Source organism: Musa acuminata, chromosome BXJ1-1 (assembly GCF_036884655.1).
Source record: "Musa acuminata AAA Group cultivar baxijiao chromosome BXJ1-1, Cavendish_Baxijiao_AAA, whole genome shotgun sequence".
In the NCBI taxonomy this organism is placed as follows: Eukaryota; Viridiplantae; Streptophyta; class Magnoliopsida; order Zingiberales; family Musaceae; genus Musa; species Musa acuminata.
Window position 1 is genome coordinate 20443194 of NC_088327.1, and position 22862 is coordinate 20466055.

The 22862-nt window shown below is 36.6% G+C and overlaps 2 protein-coding genes across 2 annotated transcripts; one reads left to right on the forward strand and one right to left on the reverse strand.

Annotated features, from left to right (window-relative positions):
- The first annotated feature begins 9877 nt into the window (after positions 1-9877).
- Positions 9878-18514, forward strand: LOC135677047 (GDP-mannose transporter GONST3-like). Its single transcript, XM_065188915.1, has 4 exons — positions 9878-10123; positions 10526-10669; positions 10753-10810; positions 17195-18514. Exon 4 carries the CDS (start codon positions 17195-17197, stop codon positions 18329-18331), a length of 1137 nt encoding a protein of 378 aa, XP_065044987.1. The 5' UTR covers positions 9878-10123; positions 10526-10669; positions 10753-10810; the 3' UTR covers positions 18332-18514.
- A 124-nt stretch (positions 18515-18638) lies between these two features.
- Positions 18639-22588, reverse strand: LOC103999504 (protein SPIRAL1-like 3). Its single transcript, XM_009421271.3, has 3 exons — positions 22431-22588; positions 20315-20566; positions 18639-18925 (listed from the first exon to the last, which is right to left on the reverse strand). Exons 2-3 carry the CDS (start codon positions 20531-20533, stop codon positions 18845-18847), a joined length of 300 nt encoding a protein of 99 aa, XP_009419546.1. The 5' UTR covers positions 20534-20566; positions 22431-22588; the 3' UTR covers positions 18639-18844.
- Positions 22589-22862: the final 274 nt, after the last annotated feature.

Here is a 22862-nt window from a genome sequence, read left to right on the forward strand (position 1 = left end):
CATGTCAGAAGATTGGACGTCGGGCCGATGGATCAATCGACGTATCGATAGAAGGCTTCGGGCCATGGATTCGGGCATCGGGCCAAGAAGAGCGGAGATTATGCCAAGGATATCGGAGTTGCGGAGTCAACTGGCCAATTGGGCAATAGGCCGCAAGAGAGGACGATGTACCGAAGAATCGGACGAAGCGTCGAGGGACCAATGACATGCCAGACAACTTGATTAGATGCTTAGGATTAATTGTCTAGATCAAAGTATGTTTTACATGTGCAGGATTAACTACGATAGCTTGAAGACATAAAGCAAGTTTACCGGAGCCAAGTTCAATGAGTGTTCGAGAGTCCACCGAAAGTCCGAAGAATCGTCGGAAGTGTTGTTGGAACCAACCGAGAAAGAATCGAGGACTTGCCGAAGTTTTCGGAAGTCAACCGAAAAGATTGTTAGAGGTTCGCGAAGATCACCGAGAAGGTTTGGATACTTGCTAAAGACTCGTTGAACTCACCACAAGACCAGGAGCCTGCTGGGAGTCTACCGGAAGAAATCCGAGGGTGTATCGGAAGTCCGTCGGAAATTCGCTAGAAAGTTCGCCGGAAGGAAACTCGACGTTGCCGCTTACAAATTTGCTTAGGACTATGTCTTAATTTCATAATTTATATATAATTTGGGTTAGGATTAAGGGTTAATCCTATAACCCGGTTAGGGGCTAATTGGACCCGAGTTTGGACTGGTTTGGGCTAAGTTTGGAGCCCAACTAGTGAGTTGAAATAGTCCAAGCGGTGGCACCGTCGGACTGGGCGGTGGCACCACCCAGAACCCGAGAGATCCGACGGTGGTACCGCTAGTACACTGCAGGACTGGGCGATGGCACTGCCTAGAACTCGAGAGATCCGGCGGTGGCACCACCAGTACACTATCGGACTAGGCGGTGGCATCGCCCAGAACCCGAGAGGTCTGGCGATGGCACCGCCAGCATTGGAAAACCCAAAAGCAATTCAAATTTGGAGCCCAAATTTGAATCTTCTTGGGGCCTATAAATATCTCTCAATTCTCAACAGAGATAATACATTTTGACAAGTTAGAAAGTGAGAAAAAACTCTAGCAAAGTCTTGTTTTCAATAGCTTAAGTGGTCACCTCCCTCTTTCTCTTTGAAAAATCTATAAGAGTGTGAACCACTTGTAAGAAGGTTGTAAGAGGGGTATTTGGTCCTTCCCCTTCAAAGTGATTTACTAGTGGAAGTTGGGAGCCTCATCGAAGAAGGCTTCGAAAGTGGATGTAGGTCACTTGACCGAACCACTATACATCGTGGTGTTCCTTGAATGTGTAAGTGTTTAATGTTCTGAACCATTTCTCTACTTAGCTGCAAATCATTCGGTTTTCATCTCCCTAATCTTGACTATCTTTACTCGAACTATTTTAGCTAAGTCATCATTTGTTGAATCGAAATCTCTACACATTTACGAAATCGATTTCAAACTTACGAGTTTTAATCCGCTGCACTAATTCACCCCCCCCTCTTAGTGCCGCTCCGATCCTAACAATTGGTATCAGAGCGAGGCTCACTCTCATATTTGGTTTAATACCCAAGAGAGATGGCTTACTCTAGCATGCAAGAGGGTCACTCTATTACACGTCCGCCTATGTTTAATGGGTCGGATTACACGTATTGGAAGACTCGTATGAGGATCTTCCTTATTTCCATGGATTTTAAGCTTTGGAATATTGTCGAAAATGGATTTCAAAAATCTTCTCTTCCGATGAGCAAATGGGATGAATCGGAGAAGAAGGTTTTTGCTTTAAACGCAAAGGTTATGAATGTCTTGTTTTGTGCACTTGACAAAAATGAATTTATTCACGTTTTGATTTGTAATTCGACTTTTGATATTTAGAGAACTCTTGAAGTCACTCATGAAGGCACTAGCCGGATGAAACTAAGTGAGTCCATCGGAGGCATGTACACCCGTCTCTCGGATGTCATCAATGGACTCAAAGCTCTTGGTAAAGATTTTTCTAACTTTGAACTAGTAACTAAAATTTTAAGATCCCTTCCAAAAAGTTGGGATCTAAATGTTACGGCCATTCAAGAGGCCAAGTACCTTAAAACATTTGCTCTCGAAGAACTTATTGGATCTCTAATTGACCTACGAAATGAACAATGTGGCAAAAAGGGAACTCGAGAACAACCTTCCAAAGAATAGGAAGGATTTGGGACATAGAACATTTGAAGATCACTTGAGCATGAGCTTAAGTGATGGTGAACTTAAACTACAAATGAAACAAAAATTAAAAAGCAAAAAGAATAGAACTACTTGCTTTAAACCTAAGAAGAAGAACAAAAATTGGGATGAATTGAGCTCCTTCGAAGATGAGGAAAAAATAAAAAAAGGCGAGGTGGCAAACTACGCCTTAACCACTTTCAATGATGACGTAATCGAAACCCCCTTAATTTATTTTGAAATTACTTGATGTTTTCCATGATGCATTTTCTTTTTTTAGAATAATTATTTTTCTTAAAAATTGCATGTTTGAAAATTTAAAAAATATAAAAATGTGATCATGATCGTAATTTTGAAAATAATAATAAAAATTATATGTTTTATGTTAATGGAATAAAATGTTAGATTTAAATCTAATAATCATATGTATGTTTTTCTTAAGAAGAAAAAATGTGTATCTTGATGATTTCCGATTTTGATTGAAACCATGCTTGATATCTTAATGAAAATATTAAGAAGTTTAATATCATGCTTAATGATGATGAATGGCTTTTGTATGGAATTTTGTATGGAAAACTAAGCATAAAAAGATAGATTCACCTAAAAAGAAAAATGTATGACTACAACAAATAACAAAATGATTTTGATCGAAAATACCTTATGCTCAATGAAACCATGATTGATGAATATGCTTTATGTTTAATGATTTCTTTGCTTTCAATGTCCTATCATGATGAATATTTTGAAAATAAATGAAATCATGTTTGATTTGAAATAATACATAATGATTTTTGTGATTTATGGATTATCGATTTTCACGATAATAAAAGTGACTTTTTCGGTTTAAAAAATGATGCATGTTTTGATTTGACATAAATAAAATAGGCATGCTTATATGAAATAATGTAAATGTCATACTTGATGATTGTATACTTAATGACGCATAAAGTTGTAATGAAAATATTGAAATTTTGATACCATGATTTGATAATTTTATGAATGAGATTTTAAAAATTATACATGATAATTTTTGTGGTTTATTGATCTTAGTAGTTTTCATGATGAAATTTATTTTTCGATATGCATGGTTTTAACATAAGAACAAATATTTGAGTATGCTAATAATAAAAGTATTTTTCTTAAAAATTCTTTTTCTCTATCTTATTGACTTTAATGAATCTATTTGATCATCTTAAAAGTGATTTTGATGATTTGAATAAGTTTCATCTAACCACGATTTTTATCTTGATTTCTGAAAATTATAACTTGAAAATTTATTTTATAAATCAAGATTGTCTATTATGATTCTTTCTTTTCACTATTTGAGTTATTAAAAAAGAATCATAATATGTTTCTTGATATTCAAAATTTATGTTCATTATTTATGCATCTCATCACCAAAATTCTTTTTTATATTCTTCATGTGATGATATAAACGCATGAAACACTCATGATATGATTTTTATATAATTCCGTGTATTCATGAAATATTTATCTCATCATCCAATTAATTCTTCTTGATGTTCATAATGTGATGAAATGAAATTATGCATGAAATACAAATGAAAAGTTAATGATCATGCATGATAGAATGTAATGAACTTTGACATTTAAATACCATCAATTGAAAAGCTATGATCATGTTGCCAAAATGATGTATCATGAATATTTGAATATCATGTATGATATGCTTATAATGATGATTGATTTATTTGTATCATGCATAAAAAATGAAATGTATGGTTTTGAAATTGTGCATGTTCGAATTTAAAAATATGATGATGCATAATGATGAAATTATGTAATGAAAATATTAAACATTTTGAAACCATGTTTTAATGTCATGCATAATGATCATGCTTAATAAATTTTGAAATTATGCATAGTGATTTTTAAGTAATTTATGGATTATTGATTTTTATCAAGATGAAATGTTACATTTTCGGTTTTAAGTATGATGTATGTTTTCATACAAAAAACTTGAGCATAGTGATTTGAAATTATGTTTAATGATTTTATAATTCGAAATTATGCATGATGAATTTTGTGATTTACGGATTATTGATTTTTACCATAATGAAAGTGCCTTATTGATCTTTGTCATAATAAGACTTACACTTTCGGTTTTAAACATGATACATATTTTTATTTGGGATAAATGAAATAAAATCATATGAATTGAAACAACTAAAAAGAGGAAAATATTTTTTTAAAATTATTTTTTTCTATCTTATTGATCTTGATGATTATTATGATAAATCTATGTATACCATTTTGAATCTCTTGAAAATAATGTAGAGATTTTGATGAATTTGATGATTTGAATTTGAATGAGTTTGTATTCAAATGATGATCTTGATTTCTTGTATTTACCACTTGAGATTTTTTTTTTTAATCACGATCTCTTCTTTATAGCCTATAATTTTTGTTATTTATAAAAAGAAGAGATTTGATAAAATGAATCATGCTTTTTGTAATTCAAGAGGTCTTATCTTTCATGACATGATGCCATTGGATTTATGGCTTGTATGCCTTGAAATAATTAAAATATTTTATACTATTTTGTTCTTCTCTTATTCTTTCTTATTTACTGTGATAAAATGAAGAAAAGTTATGATCATGCATGGTAGGATGCAATTTGATATATTAATACCATGATGATTTGAAATATTTATGATTTGGAATGATGCATATGCTTTTTATTATGATGATGCATGTGATGTATTGCATATGATGTGTATCATGAATGCTTTAAATGATATATGTTTGGTACCAACAATCATGAAGTGATAAATACTTAAAAATATTGATTTAATGTTCGGTATCATGAATACTTTATTATCATACATGAAAATAGTGATAAATATTTTGAAAATAAATGTTTGCATCATGTTAGATAATTTTACATTTTGTGCATGATGAGTTATAGTGATGATTAAAATAATGATTGAAATAATATGAATGATGATTTAGAATCATGCATATAATGATGAGTTTATATGTTTTGAAAATATATATGATGATTTGGTATTATGCATGCAATACTTTAACATATGAAAATGATGCACGTAATGATGAAATATTCATGATAAAATAATTGTTTTGACATTCAAGACTTGAATTTTTATCTATGCTATTTACCTTTATCATAATTTAGAAATTAACGTAAAGGGTCTTCCCTTCTTTTTGACAATGACAAGGGGGGAGCAAAATATGCTCGAAAGCTAATTTGCTAGCTCGCACAATTCAAGAAAAAAAGCAAAAATTATATTTCTCAAAAGAGAAGAAATTACTATCTTGAACATCACCAAGGAGTGCTATCTTGCCTATCTCAAGAAGCAAAAAGTTAACTTGCACATCTAGCAAAATTTATATTTCAAAAAGCAAGAGTTGCTTTTTTGAACATCTCAAAATTGCTAGCTTTGTGTCTTAAAATGTTGAAAAATTTTTGCTAGCTTGTATATTGCAAACTTGCTATCATAGTACCATATATATCTATGATGATAGCAAACTTGCATGATGATAAAAATAGATATTATATTTTTCATGTAATGAGTTGAACTTGTATATCACAAACACTTGATTGTGGTACTTCTCCTTTTTATTGATGATAAAGGGGGAGAAGTATGTTGATTATATATCATGATTTTATTATGACATGTTGCTTCGATTTTTGAATCCAAGAGTTTCTATCAATATGGTATATTGACAGGAGGAGTTTGTTTAAACTCTAGGAGTTAAGGTTAACTCCATCATCGATTAGTTGTCATAATAAAAAAGAGGGAGATTGTTGAATCTCATATTTTGATGATGAAACCAATCAATATGTGGTTTTGTTTTAATCTGCGTTTTGAGTGACGCATGATGCTTCGATTAGGATGAGACAATTAAAGCAGGAAAATCATGTTGTGCCAAAAGAACATGTTAGAAGATTGGACGTCGGGCCGATGGATCGGTCGACATATCGACAGAAGGCTTCGGGACATGGATTCGAGCATCGAGCCAAGAAGAGCAAAGATTGTGCCAAGGATATCAGAGTTGTAGAGTCAACTGGCCGATTAGGCAATAGGCCGCAAGAGAGGACGATGCGCCGAAGAATTGGACGAAGCGTCGAGGGACCAATGACATACCAGACAACTTGATTAGATGCTTAGGATTAATTGTCTAGATTGAAGTGTGTTTTACATGTGCATGATTAACTACGATAGCTTGAAGACATAAAGCAAGTTTACCGGAGTCAAGTTCAATGGGTCTTCGAGAGTCCGCCGAAAGTTCGAAGAATCGTCGGAAGTGCTACCGGAACCAACCGAGAAAGAATCGAAGACTTATCAAAGTTTTTGGAAGTCCGCCGGAAAGATCGTCGGAGGTTCACGGAGATCACCGAGAAGGTTTGGATACTTGCCAAATACTCGTTAAACTCGCCACAAGACCGGGAGCCTGTTGGGAGTCTGCTGGAAGAAATCCGAGGGTGTATTGGAAGTCCACCGGAAGTTCACTGGAAAGCTCGCCAGAAGGAAACTCGACGTTGCCGCTTAAAAATTTACTTAGGACTATGTCTTAATTTCATAGTTTGCATGTAATTTGGGTTAGGATTAAGGGTTAATCCTATAAGCTGGTTAGGGGCCAATTAGACCCGAGTTTGGACTGGTTTGGGCCAAGTTTGGAGCCCAACCAGTGAGCTAGAATAGTCCAAGCAATGGCACCACCGGATTGGGCGGTGGCACCGCCCAAAACCCGAGAGATCCGGCGATGGCACTGTCGCCGGACTGGGCGGTGGCACTACCCAGAACCTGAGAGATCCGGCGGTGGCACCACTAGTACACTGCCAGACTGGATAATAGCACCGCCCAGAACCCGAGAGGTCTGACGGTGGCACCGCCCAGAACCCGAGAGATCCGACGGTGGTACCGCTAGTACACTGCCAGACTGGATAGTGGTACCGCCCAGAACCCGAGAGGTCTGGCGGTGGCACCGCCAGTACACTGTCAGTGTTAGACATTAACAGGCGGTGGCACCACTAACACCGGGAAACCCAAAAGCAATTCAAATTTGGAGCCCAAATTTAAATCCTCTTGGGGCCTATAAATACCCCTCAATTCTCAGCAGAGAAAACACATTTTTGACAAGTTAGAAAGTGAGAAAAAGCTCTAGCAAAATCTTGTTTTCAATAGCTTAAGTGTTCACCTCCCTCCTTCTCTTTGAAAAATCTATAAGAGTGTGAACCACTTATAAGAAGGTTGTAAGAGGGGTATTTGGTCCTTCCCCTTCAAAGTGATTTGCTAGTGGAAGTTGGGAGCCTCATCGAAGAAGGCTTCGAAAGTGAATGTAGGTCACTTAACCGAACCATTATATATGGTAGTGTTCCTTGAATGTGTGAGTGTTTAATGTTCTAAACCATTTCTCTACTTAGCTGTAAATAATTCGGTTTTTATCTCCTTACTCTTGACTATCTTTACTCGAGCTATTTTAACTAAGTCATCGTTTGTCGAATTGAAATCTCTATACATTTACGAAATCGATTTCAAACTTATGAGTTTTAATCCGCTGTACTAATTCACCCCTCCCCTCTTAGTACCGCTCCGATCCTAACATATAATAATATACTAATCAAACTCTTCAAAGACTTGATGTCCTCGTCAAAACTTGATATAACCGAGATAAAATCTTAGCATAGTATATATTAGGCATAGTCCAATGTTGATTCTATGTTTTGAGGAGTCCTTTCACTCCAACTATGAGTAGCAATTTCCTACTAAACCTCTTCATAATACGTAAATATTAGATTGAGTTTAATACCATGATCCAAACTTTTAATCAAGATACTCAAGTTGAAGTTGATAGTAATACACTCAACATATATTTATAAATTAATTTTAATTTTTTTTTAGTATGAAATTAATCAAAATATTTTATTATAATCTATGTAAACTATTCTGATATGAATATAATACCATTTAGATCAACATAAAGTTTAACAAGAAAAACGAATCGAACGGTCGTGGTCCAATTTAGTCTGAAATTTCTTACGATTTAAGCTGAAACTTCTCCTAAATCCGAATCAAATCGACCGACCCATGTGCCTTAATTAAGATCATTTATAAGTATGAGATTAAGTTTATAAATTCGGAGAGAGAGAGAGAGAGAGAGAGAGAAGGGCACAATGGGATGAGAGCAGGCTTTATTTTTGGCTTTGCTGGTCAAAAGGCCTCGGACCTTGGAGATCAGCGATTCTTGATCTCTCTCCACGTTTTTTCTGCTTTCTTTATCTAAATTTAAATTGTTTCTTTATCCAAGCAGCACTTCCAAAGTTTTGGGCAATAAACTAAACTACGTATTTAATGTCCATTAAATTTATAATTATCAACATTTAACAGAACTTGTTCGAATAAACTTTTGGTCAAAGCAGTGAGTCAATTGATCGAATCAATTGTTAAACATATACATATATAATATACGATTATTAAGTTCAGTGGATTAAAACTCATTTTTTAGACATTTTCAGGGGACCATTCAGCTCAGTTCGCTGTCTGAGATGGAGAGGCCGTCGACCTGCACAACCATAGGTTCTCTTCCTCATTATTTAATGATTTATGAATAATTTTATTTCGGGAATCAATATTATTAAGATCTAATGGGTTAGCCATTAAAATTCTATTTCTTAATAGATTTCCCTTCTCCATTCATCCCATCCAAAGTTTGGATTAGTCTAGAGCATGAAAATGAAATTTGTTGATGCACAGGATTTCTAATTGGCACAAAGCCATTAAAAAAATATTAAAGAAAGAAAAAAAATATTGATTCCTTTTTGTATTGTGATAAGCCATTAAAATTAAAAAAAATGACATGCAATTTTTCTAGGTGGAATATGTACAGAAAAATAACAAAGAAAATACATGTCTCGTAATAAGTCTGTGCTGTTGATAGCAGTAACCATTATAGTCGGAGAAAAGAAAGGACAACAAATCATGATTATTCTATCTTCTCAATCTTGATGCAAATTATTATTATTATTATTATTATTATTATTATTATTATTATTTTTAGTATTGAAATCTAATAAGGCCAAACAACCCACGTGCATGCACGTGTATCGTACATATATCGAGGGATTCGATGTGATATCATTGGCAAAGCATACACGCTTAGGTTAGATTAACTGGAAAGTAAATATATTTATATTTGATCACTTGAGGACATCAATTTCAAGAGTGAGCTCAGAATGAGTCGTGTTTCGTTTCTCTATGCAGATTTGGTCAAGTCAGTTGCAAGGTCTATTTGGACAATTAATAAGATGCATTAATAAGATGCATCAAGTTGAAGAACATTATATATATATATATATATATATATAATGTTCCCATCAAAATTACACGAAGAATCCCCCCTCCTCTGTTTTTTTTTTTCGCTTTTTCTTTCAAAGTAAGTGACCAAAAAGGGATTTAGTCTCAATATACTTCTACCAATAATAAGAATGTCGGCTAAGTTAGCTAATATGAGTGTTATCTTAATTAATAAAATAAATAAAAAAAATATAGAATAGTATCTAATTAGCTACTTTTTGGGGGTGTTCACGGTAGAGAAAGACTCGATGAATCATTTGCATGGGAGTCGAAAAGTCGTAGGCTGAGTTGGTGAAGGGAAAGAACAAACACGAGGAAAAGACGCATGTTTTTGAGGTGAGAGAGTCGAGCACGCCGGCCCTCGGCGTTAATTGGCGGGCTGCTTAGAGTTAACCTTCCACTGCGTCTGCGGACGGTTGACTTTTAAGAGCCCATTCCTCTAAACTCTGCAGCGCAGCCGAGTCTCCCCAGCTCCCGGTCCGCGAAGCCGGTGGATCCCCTGCTGCCAGACGCAGAGTCCTCCCGCAGCTTCTGATTCAAAGACCCTGGTTTTCCTTTGATTCATCACGGTCAAATTCCACTCCTTTCTTCGCTTTTTCGTCTGTTAATATCTTCAAGAATCAGTGCAAGTTTCGATTTTTATTTTGTTGTTTTTTGCTTCCCTTGCCGTTGTGGGCAAATTAGATCTGTCGATTTGAATGCAGTGTAGTGGTTTTGGTTTTACTTGTTATGCCCAATATATTTTTGATGTAATATGCCAGGAAAGATTTGAACTTTCTCCTGCGGTTTCTTGGTTTCCAAGGGAGATCAGAGGATGGGGACGACAGAACAAGGCCACTTTCTTAGCCAATAACACCATACCATTTCGAAAACATTCAGCTCGCTTTCTCTGAGCTGTCTTTTCCAGAAGCAAAATGATGTACTACTGACTGCAAGAAAACATTGACATACACTCGGTGCACATTTTGCAGGTCGTCATGTGGATGATTCCCAATTTATGAGTTCTTTGCTGGGTCTTGTAATTTTGAAGCCGGCACTTAAAGGATCTGTTCTTCGGACGATTTACCTGTGGGAAGTGGAAAGTGGATGCCCCGCGAGGAAGGAAGAATATACAGGTGTTCATATTTGATCAGATCTGCTGATACCATTTTTGAGGAAGGCCATGCTGGTTGACTTTATGTGCCTCTGCTCTGTGTAGGTTGTGCTTCTGCTAAGCTTCTCAGGAAACTAGAATCGTGAAGAAAGGAACTTTCAAGGTATGACTGGATCGCTCTGAACTAGTTTTGTTTTCTGAAACCTTAGCTTCATCTTGAAGTTTTACCTTTCATCTCCTGCTACCATTTTTTGCAGTTGTTTTACTACTATTATTATGGATGTTTACTAGTGATAGATAGCCTGTGATATTATATATATATATATATATATAAGGGCATCTTGGCAACTATTTATTAGCTGATAAATAACCTGCACAATTGGAATGCATTTATAATTGTGGTGGCCGTGCAGCAACCATCTCTTAACTTGCTTTTGATTTGCTTTCCATTTCATTGCTCTTTATTGGCTTCTAGTTTCTAGTTTTGGACAGATTAGTGAAAACCTTTTAGTGGCCGGCTGGAAGATTTGTGTGTTTTTTTTGCTTGTCAGAACCATTTCTTTGACATTCATACACTAGGAAGAAAAATAGCTTCAAGGTTCGGTGTTTGGTGCAGAAAGTAAGTTAACTATATAAGGACAACCGCAGGGTAACATGGGACCTTATGTTCCAGTTTTTTTTTTTTTGAAGCAAAATTATATTAGCTAAACCATAGAATTACAAAGAGAGCTCCGTAGATCAAACCATTTCTAGTCAATTAGTAGTCTTAGTCTTTTCTCTATATACGGGAGACATAAAAAAAGAATCAAAACACCTAAGGATATGTCAGATATCTTTAACCAAATTTTTTATCACCCAAGGGGTGAGAACAGTCTTGCATAAATATCTCTGAGTTCGACTCCACATGAATCATGTTGACTTGATCCCAAGTAATGATTTGCAAATTATCCTTGATAGCAGTCACCTCATAATTAGAGGATTCTCCCCTTTTTAACATACCTGCATTGAGCAAAAAGAGATTTGCTCATATTATTTTTTTAAATAAACCCTACTCCTCCATTATCCGTATCCATAATAGAATTATCGTAATTAAGTTTCACCCATCTTGTTTGAGATATACTTCAAAATATTTGCCTTTGAACTTGCCCTTACTTGTTCCCATCATAGTGTTTTGCCATGAGTCAGGACTATTGCAATGACCTTATAGATCATATCATGCACAATGTAAACTTATACTTAAAAACAAACTCATTCCTAACCCTCCTCCACAACCCAATATCAATGAGAGCTCCAAAAAGCAACCTAAGACCTCCCCGCATATGCACACCTTATTAATCCACTCACCCTCATGTCATGCAAGAAAAGAATCGAAAAACACATTAGTGCAAAGAAGTAATAAAAATAATAATGAGAAATCGACTCAAGCTCCAAATGATAACAAAGACAACTCAGTATAGCATGCTCCCAGTTAGCCTACATAGTCTGTCGGTCATAAGAAGGTGACGATATATAAGTTTTCAATAAAATACTTATACCCTAAGTAGAGTGGTAACTTCCATAATCTACACCATCGGTCCCCATGCAGCATAAAATCACCCCTCTAGCAATGCATATATCAATAAGCAAACTTATATGAAATAAAACTTTTTTCGTCAAGTTTCTAGAGCAAAAAAACATCATGTGGCACAAGAGCATGATACAATTGACATATTTCCTTAGATAGGGTACACCCAAACAGGAACTCTAACTTATGCAAATTCTACGAGCCATTCTGAAACAAATATGAAACCATACATAGGTGTTCTAACTTAATAATATTACAAAATGTGGGCTTCAAAGAAATCAACCAATCTAAAACCAAGGATCCGAAAAAGCTCCAATTATGAAACATTATACACAAACATAGAAAAATCATCATATAATTTTTCAAAAGCGGTTAAAATAATCTCCAACTCTAACTATCTATCTTTACAAGAGAAATGCAAGTTCCAAGGATCAACACAACTATACTTAACCTTAACAACCTCAACCCATGAATCCTCATCCCTTGTTAAGCCTTAACAACCTTAACAACCTCAACCTTAACAAGCTCTCAAAGTTGTTCAAATATTATAAAATACTCATCCCTTGTTAAGCAAATTTCATAAGGTGAAGGTCCTTAATGCCTAAGACCCCCTCATTCTTAGGAAAAGTGACGACCTCCCGAAGGAGATGTAAGCCACAAGAGTTCTCACCATTTCCCTTAAAAAATTTTCTAACAAATCTCATAACCCTATTAAGCATAACATTCGACATCCAGTAGACACGTAAGAAATAAAGAGGAATGGAGTTCAACATATAATTAATTAGAACCATACAACCAGCTTGCGATAAATAAGTCCATTGCTAACTCTCAATCCTATCAATAATAGGTTGCACCAAACTAGAAGGAAAAGACCTTGCTTACAAACATCCCTCCTAACACCTCCATGGGTACTATTCAGGAAGAAAACATCATATTTAAAAAAAATCATTCCTTTAATTAGTAAGGTTCTCATAAAGGTGAAAAATAATTTTTATAGTATCACACAATTCTTGTTAGCCTTAAAGCAAAGAAGGATATCATCCACGTACATGAGGTGATAAATTTTGAATTTTCTTTTAAAATTAAAGGGAGTGATGATAAGCTTCTTATCACAAGCATCATTAAACATGCAAGTAAGGATCTGGACAACCAAAATACAATGATAAGATGATATTGAATTATGTCTAATCTCATGCTCACCCCTAAAGAAGGTTAATAGCCAGTTATTAATAATATATATAAAAGAAAGAGAGGTGATATATGTAGATATCCGATTCATAAACTGATTTAAAAATTAGCTATATTTAGCATCATAATGATAACATCCCATGAAAGATGCCTTCTCAAGATCTAATTTAGTTGTAACAAGTCATGACCTATCGTTAGAGTTATACATAGAGTAGGCCACCTCCTTGACCACCAAGATATTATTATAGATACATCTATCTAAAATAAAAGCATATCATTCTTTAGAAGTAAAAGAGTCCAAGACTTTAAGTTTGTTAGCAATGACTTTAGAAAGAATGCAATGATTGTTGATATTCGAAATAAAAATAATAAAGTTTTTAGTCTAATCAAAGGAAAGCACGACATGGTCAAAGAAATCCTAGAAGGCCTACATCATGGAATCAAAGATAATATCATACTAGAATCTATAGAACTCCATAGTAAAACTATCAGGTTTAGGAAATTTCCCCAAACCCAAAAAATTGATTGTCTCCCAAATTTCATTATGACTATCGAATCATAGAACCAGAGATACCGAAGAAATACCCTAATGAAGAAAGATCGATCAAGCTGGACGAGGCATAGTGATATAGGGGTGAGTAGTGTGGTGTGTGATAAGCAAAAATAAAAGGTGTAGTGAGAGATGATGATGTCAAAGAGATTGGGAAAGATAAGTGATAGCAATCAGGATGTTAACTCATCTTCCTAATCATAACTTGATTAACTATTTGAATAGCTTGAGTAATAATTTAATAAATCTAGACAAGCAAGTGTAAAATAACTAAGTAAATGACATGAGAGGGTTAGAAGGCTCACTTTGGGTGGAAGAGTTGGAAATGAAGTATACCAAGAGCTAGACCTAAACAAGATACAATCAATGAACTGGATTAATCCTATTCTCCAAGTTAATACATTACTTAAGCTTTGAGGCCATGAATATTTCTTCCATAAATAACCCATAACATAGCTGAAAAGAATCTAATATTCTTAGTCCTAGATGATAAAATGATGGTTGAGTGGATGACGTAGTAGAAGAGGTTGTGCGTAGGGTGATGGTTATTGATGGAGGCTACATTGACGATGATTGATGGTTGATGTTGACGGCGATCGATGGCCGATGTTGTGACTCCTTTTGGTAGTGGTGTTGCATCTACGATAGTGATGGTGTTGTTGTGATGGTTAAAGACAAGGAGAAGGGTGATAGAGAGAATGAGGGAAAGAGAAAGAAGATAGAGTAGGGCCTCTTATCCATATGGAATCTCTCATCACTTATACATCTCACCTAAGGTTTTTGGTGGCTACAAGCACTCAGTTCTTCAATTCTTCAATTCTTCAATTCTTCATTCATTAACTCCAAAATATAGGGTTTACAATGCTTTTATAAGGATAGATATTTCTTAAATGAGTATCATATGTTTGTCTTCTGGAAGAGAAGTGTGTCGGGATCCATATAATGGAGATAGATGTTCATCGTTACATGAATGTCACATACTCCTTTCTAAAAGAGATGAGGTTAGGGATTCATAGAATAAAGCCATATCTCCACTCCAAGATCTCCTATCATATGTACTTTAAGATATATGTATAATATCTTCTTTGATGACCCCATACAAGCTCAAGCTCAAAATCTAATACAAATGGATCTCATGCCTAAACCATACTCAATCTAATAAGAAAATAAAATAAGTATAGATTTTGTCCCCCACTGAAGCAAGATAATAAGAGCAAGATCGTCATTGTTGAGAACACTCGAAATAGATCATAGTATTTCAAAGTGGTCATCTAGATTATAGTAGATTTTATATGAGTTTAAATGTTAGGTTATCATCGAGATGATCCATTCACCTAGATGGCAACAAAGTAGCTTCAAGAGTAGTCAAGCGCTCTTCAAATATTTGATATTGTTATTCATAACAAACTAGGTGAGCTTCCATAACCTCAAGTTTAACATTGATTTGAGCCAACACTTATGTAACCTGATCTAAATATAACATAGGTTGTCTCAGGTTGATAAACTTATTTGGTTGGTAAGAGATTCTACTATATGTAGTTATATAGGTAGAATGTGTGCAATATGGGATGTTAGGATAGTGTTGAGATTTTAAGGTGTTTAGGTCGGATGTAGGTGGTATTTTTGGCTAAAATATTTGAGGATGGTTCTTAACTTAGAGGGCTACAAGTGAGTTGAATTTTGGCATATTTGGAAATGTCTAGATATGAAAAATAAATAAAATAATATTAAATAAAAATTAAAAAATATTGAAAGTAAATGATGATGCAAGGAAGTAAAATAAATAGTATAAGAAGCAAAAAAATAATTGGGCCAATTTGTTTTGATACCAATATGATATGATATAGGGGTGAGTAGTGTGGTGTGCGATGAGCAAAACTAAAAGGTGTAGTGAGAGATGATGATGTCAAAGAGATTAAAAAAGATAAGTGGTAGTAGTAAGGATGCTAACTCATCTTTTCAACTGACTTGATTAATTTTTTGATTAACTTGACCAATAATTTAATGAATTAGATAAGTAAGTATAAAATAACTAAGTAAAGAAAGCAAGAGAGGTCAGAAGGCTCACTTTAGGTGGAAGGATCGCAAATGAAGTATGCCTAAGAGTTAGTCCTAAACAAGATACAATCAAGGTGAGGGCAAGGAACATTCATCTTGCAAACAATCCTTAACATAATTGAAAGGGATCTAATGCCCTTAGTCCTAGATGGTGAAGCGGTGGTTGAGTGGATGATGTGGTAGAAGAGGTGGCAAATATGATGGTGGTTATCGATGAGGGCTACGTTAACGATTCGTGGCTTATGTTGTAGCTGCTTTTGATAGTGGTCTTGTTAACATAATGGTTATGATCCTTTTGTGATGGTTGAAGACGAAAGAGAAGGGTGATGGGGAGAAGATTTAACACCAGATTAGTCTCATATCGAAAGTAGATAAGACTAAGATTGACTTATAAGGGTATGATGAGTATATTATTATTAATTTTAACTTAAATATTTTGTTTAGTGATTTGAGTCAAATAAAATTAATGGGTTAGTTAGCTCATAATGTTTCAATCGATTCTAAAATCCACGGATCATTTATCCTTTCTTGCACAATAGCGTGAAGGCACTGAGTACGAGAGAAGAAAAGCATCGGAACACAGATTATCTGCGTAATTTTCAATAGGTGACCAGAGATGCATGACTTTATTTCCTTATTTCTTTTACACGAGGAGATATAACTAATAAACTATATGAATATGTCTCTATTTAACTTGATATTTGATCTTAACTCAAAACTCATATTGAAAATTTATTTCGTCCGTAACATTCATAATAATGATGGATGTGAAAGTCCTGTGTGTACTGGAAATTCACTTTGTTGAGTTAGCCTACTACACAAGTTGCTTCGAGGTTTATTATTATATACATTATGGCGTTCTATTTTTCCTATAGGAAGAGATAATGAAAAAAAAAAATCTTATAAACTCATGCATTTTTTTTATAGATAGTACAAAATCTTCGCCAATAGTTCCACGGTATGTAGTTGCCTTCCAAGCCATTCTAACCTGCACCTTCATATGGATGCAGATTCATATTTGTCACTGAATAAAGAACATATCAGATAATAATAAGATTAGCATTGATGTGTTTCATATGGACATTCCAGATTCTATGATGCTGAGGCCATGAATGTGATTGCCAGTGCATAATATATATATTATGACAGGAAATTTACTATCATGATCTCTCGATCGTTTTCTGCAGATGAGTAATGATAGTGAGGCTCCGAAGAACAATGCCTCCGGCAGTGACAACAATTTGGATTCAACCTCGAGATCTGTTTTTACCTGGAATGACACCCTCAAAATCTTAGCACATCAAGCATCAGTGTACGGAGTAGCTGCTGGTTACTGCATCTCTGCATCCCTGCTCTCCATCATCAACAAGTGGGCGGTCATGGAGTTCCCATACCCGGGCGCCTTAACAGCCCTGCAGTACCTCACCAGCGTCCTCGGCGTCCTGCTCTGCGGCTGGCTGAAGCTTGTGGAACACGACTCCCTCAACCTCAAGACCATGTGGAGGTTCCTCCCCGCTGCCTTCATGTTCTACGTCTCCATATTCACCAACAGCGAGCTCCTCCTCCATGCCAACGTCGACACCTTCATCGTCTTCCGCTCCGTCGTCCCCATATTCGTGGCCGTCGGGGAGACCCTCTTCCTCGAGCAGCCATGGCCGTCGCTCAAGACGTGGGCTTCCCTGGCCACCATCTTCGGGGGCAGCGTCCTCTACGTGCTCACGGACTACCAGTTCACCGTGACCGCCTACGCCTGGGCCGCCGCCTACCTCGTCAGCATGTCCATCGACTTCGTCTACATCAAGCACGTCGTCATGACCATCGGCCTCAACACCTGGGGGCTGGTGCTGTACAACAACCTGGAGGCGCTGCTGCTGTTCCCGCTGGAGCTGCTGGTGATGGGCGAGCTGAACCAGATGAAGAGCGCCGTCTCCGACGGGACGAACCGGTTCTCCATCGGCGTGGTGCTGCCGGTGGCGTTGTCGTGCTTGTTCGGCCTGTCCATATCCTTCTTCGGGTTCTCCTGCCGGAGGGCGATCTCCGCAACGGGATTCACGGTGCTTGGCATAGTGAACAAGCTGCTGACGGTGGTGATCAACCTGATGATCTGGGACAAGCATTCCACCTTCGTCGGAACCGTTGGCCTCCTCATCTGCATGCTCGGAGGCGTCCTCTACCAGCAGTCCACCACCAAGCCGAAGAAAGCAGAAACCGAGGGCAAGGCCGCGGTCACCGATGACGAGGAGCAGCAGCGGCTGCTGGAACTGCAGGCTACTGCCGAGAAGGATTCAGCCGCCAAGCATGCTATGGCAGTGAACCCAAAATGATGGGATGATTCATGTTTAATCCTGCCAGGACAGGGACACAGTTGCTGAGAACTCAATTCATTTCCATACCATGAAAAGAAGTAGAGGTTTGAGAACAAAGCCAGTGTCACTTCACAATGGCATTACTGGCCCATGAATCGATACATTGGTTCCGGAATTTGCTAACTAGTTAGATTTACCTTTTGTTCGTGTAGCTTTCTGTGCCTCTAAACCACCCCCTCGGCTACCATTCAAAAAGCAAGGAATCAAAGAAGCCAGGCAGCAATAAAGATCAAAAAGAAAAACACCAGCCATAATAACATGAGAATTGAATCTCAAGTAAAAATTCACTTTTAAAGGGAAAAGAAAAAGCAATCACAACTAGATGTTTCTTGTCTCATCACCCTGACACTTTCTTATACATTTGGATGCAAAGTTGTACATGCTTAAAGAGTCTTTACCACATACATATTTGCAAACAAGGTTCCACTAGAACAGCCACATGCATAGGAGTTACAGGATCCAGGAAGAGCATCAATTACCCCCATTGCCAAACAGGTAACCCAGGGAAGAACCACCACCGGGAGCAGCATGCACCTTGGTCGAAGGTCGATCCTGTATAATTAAAATTTCATGATTAGTTCGGCAAGGACAAAGAACAAGTAGCACAAAACAATACCACTTTTAACTGGTCACAAGAGAGAAACAAGTTGGTATATATATATATATATATATATATATATATATATATATAATCCCATTAGTGGGTTCAGATCATACCAACTATCATATCACCAAAAATAATTTATGTATTACATTTTACAAAACTAAGAGTCTCAATAATTTTTTTGTATACCTTTTGGAATATGATGAAATCATATATCATTTAAAATCCACAACAATCATTAGATATTTTCATATAAATTCAGATAATATAAATAGAAAATACTTATAAAACAACAAATGACTATATAATCATGTGCTTTTCTAAACCATATATATATATTATGGTATGAGCTGTCTTACAGCTTTAGGACGAGCAGTCACTTGTTACAAGGAACTTGAATGGACAAGGAAAGCTTTTCACCAGCTTTTTGCCCAGTGGTAATCACGGATTGGACATGTTCCTATTGCCATCACCTTGTTCGTGACTTGCTGGCCTTTGATACTTCAACAAGGCATCATAACAAAAGCACAAACTATAGAAGCAGAGTAGGAAAAAATTGATGGATTAAGATAAACACTATTTACATGCCTAAATTCGAATGCAGGATACACTTATTAAGCATCTCATATGCTAACAATTATTAAAGACTTCAATCTTGTGAATGCATAACAAGACCTCTCTCTTGCTAACAATATATTACATCCAGAAGCATATAACATCTGCATACCAGTGCATATGCTTCACCAGACATGATCAACTACATGCCATTCATGCTGGCACTGCATGTTCTCATGCTGTAACAGAACAAAACTAGTCTTTTATTCCAAAAGACAATCATAAAGAGTGTCATTGCTACCTTCAAAGCAATTCTATCATAAGAATGCATCAGATAGAAGTAAATCTAGTGAGACAAGTCCTGAAGGCATGAGAATCAGCACAGCCTAATGATTTACATATTCAACTTAACAATCAAACATTTTTTTATTAATTCTACCTAAGGTCAACAAATGCCATACATAGATGGAGAAGAATTCAGGATGAGAAAATTGCAAGAGTTATTTTAATGATCATGCAAGTCCACTTAGAGTCAATAATAAGTACATTCTTCTGAAGCAGAAATGAAGAGTTCAATTCTGTGAAGGAAGCAATGCTGAATTGAGAGAAAGAAGTGGGTCCTTTTTATTTTAAATAATTTGATAGTCATACTTATATCTAAACAGCTAACAGATAAGGATGTGCACAACAATTTCAGATGCAGATGCAAAAAATATTTTGGTAAAACAATGAACCATCAATATATATGCTTTTTATAAGGAGTTGAGCCAGTGATATCATACTGTGATGAAATTGCCACAGTTCTGTCCATCCGCTCGGTAGCAGTTTTTAGCTTGACTGCTTTGGATACCTGCTGGAATCTCTTTGTTAATAGGAGGTGGAGGAGGAGCTGGCTTTTGAACTGGTGCAGCATCATCAGAAGCAGATTTGGGAGCCTCACCGCCACCAAATAAGTAGCCCAGAGAACTCTGACCCCCTCCACTGCTCACTCCACGTCCCATCTTTTGCTTTTACAGTATATAAGATTCAACAATCTGCAAAATAAAAGCCACAAGTGCCTATATTATCTGGGATATTCATAACAGAAACTTCCTGGAAACCAGATCTTTGGAGGTGAAGTACTTGTTCAGATTCCTAGCCGATGACCCAACTTTTAAACTCATTTAATGATCAAAGCCGTAAATGGCATATCTTTTCTGGATAACATTGCAAGGGCTGACATAGTGAACATATTCAAACTGTGATAACCTTAACTATGCTCCAAACTTTTGACTTTTTAATTTAGATAGTATACCAAACTCTTGAATATCAGAGGCATCTACATGTCATTGCGACACAAATAAGCAAATTGAACTCGCAGATAAGACACTAATAATACAATTCAATCTACATCCATACTGTTTTCCACCTTCACATCGGTTCTCAACATTTATGCATGTCAATTAAAGTTGTCTTTCAATCAAAGAAAGGGGTTTATCTTCTGGACAATCAAAATTTCTGTCATGTTAAGGGCTGAGCCTTATTCATTGCAACGTCTCCATTTTAACACCAATGGCAAAATGATGAGTATCTTTCCTAAGAGTCTTGTTTGGATTTGCCAAATGATAAAAGCATATTCCTTAGTCAAATATTCACATAGCTCGCAATATAGCATGTGTAACATAAGCTTTTAGATGCAGAACTGAAGAGATACTGACACTAAATGTTTAAGCGCACAATACTAGATTATCAAGTAGTCATACAGGCGAAGTACAAATATCAATATAAATTAATAATATTCTTCAGAGAATGTTCTTCTATAAAATTAATCAGCCTACATTTCATCACTGTACTACTGTTGAATTCTAAATTTAGGATATTACCTAGAACCCGTTCAAAGGCATATCTTTCTTACCAAGATCGACTTTCACCAGGTTTTCGTCTTCTATTATTCATCCATTCCAGTAATCACAAAAGACATTCTGCCTACTGTTTGTGTTTGGTTGTTGGTGACACGTCTACAATGATGGTGCAGATCAGTTTTTCCTCCTAAGCTGGCATGGGCCCTAATTTTGTGCACAAGGGAACCTGTGCACATAAACAAGCGTTTACGTCTAACTGGAAATGAAAACTATTATGGACCTGTGGAACCCATGACTGGTAACAACAGTAAAAGGTTAATCGAGTTGAAGCAACACATGATTGTTAGAGAACCTACAACTTCTAAAAGTATTCACAAACAAAGAACCATATGATCATTGACACCAACTCCTCTCGAGTATTCTCCAATGCCAACAGCTCTCCTCCTCAGAAAACCACTAAGAATTCATGTAAGAGATCACAAAACTCTCCATGATTCAGAATATGACTACTCCATTGGCATCATAGTGTAAAATATTATGTGATCTTGAGGGCTTTTGTGTAAAATGCCATCTCGCCCTCAGTATATCAAGTTCAGAATGCTAAAGATGGACTAAATTAACAAGACTAAGCATTATACAACCAGATATAAACTAGCAGTGATGCCTCCGGCACCATAAGTCACAAATGAAACCTGGAACGAAGTTCCATCCAATTACTGCACCCTGTTTGGCTTCTACCCCAGATCCATCACCCACTAAGTTCTTTCATCACATCAATGCGGTAAAAAAATGATTTTGAAGAGAAAGAGGAATTATCCGGCCAAATTTGATATCAGATCACATCACGACAGACGAAACCCGAGATACACCACCGAAGAAAGGCCGATTAAAACCAGATCACGAAGAGAGAGACGATTAATAACAAAACAACCCGAAGCCACAAAAGCGTCGATCGATCCATAGGGTATTCAAAGAATCATTCAAATGCAATAGAAAGGCACAGGGCGAGGGAGATCTAAGCGATCGCGGAGAAACCATGGGGGTTAGGGATTCATACCTCTCGGACTTCGGGGGATAGGATCGGAGGCTCAGAGAGAGAGAGAGAGAGAAGAGAGAGAGAGCGAGAACGGTGAACTGTGAAGGGGAAGGAGAGGGAGAGGGAGAGGGAGAGCGAGAGTACTGGAAATTTATAGCTCAAAAAAGAAAGAGAAAATGGAAAGGGAAGAGACGACGACAGATACGTGATACTCCGACTTGAGTCACGAGATATACGCCACGTCGTTCATATTGCGACAAAAGTTGTCGTCTGTGGAGAAAGAATGAGATACTGATGCTTTAATTTGTTCGTGGGTTAAGTCGGGACTCGATTGCCCGGTGGTCGTGCCGCGCAAGCCTCGGTTGGTGAGGGTGCGTCTGGACCAAGTCAAAAGTGGGACCCACGGAGACACCCGTTCTATCATTTCTGGCCGGGACCCACCATGTGGCCAAC

Coding starts and splice junctions, on each gene's coding strand:
- LOC135677047 (XM_065188915.1), top strand. CDS start 17,195: ATGAGTAATGATAGTGAGGCTCCGAAGAACAATGCCTCCGGCAGTGAC.
- LOC103999504 (XM_009421271.3), bottom strand. CDS start 20,533: ATGGGACGTGGAGTGAGCAGTGGAGGGGGTCAGAGTTCTCTGGGCTAC. Junction 18,926..20,314: donor ACTGTGGCAATTTCATCACA/GTATGATATCAC, acceptor TTAATTATACAG/GATCGACCTTCGACCAAGGT.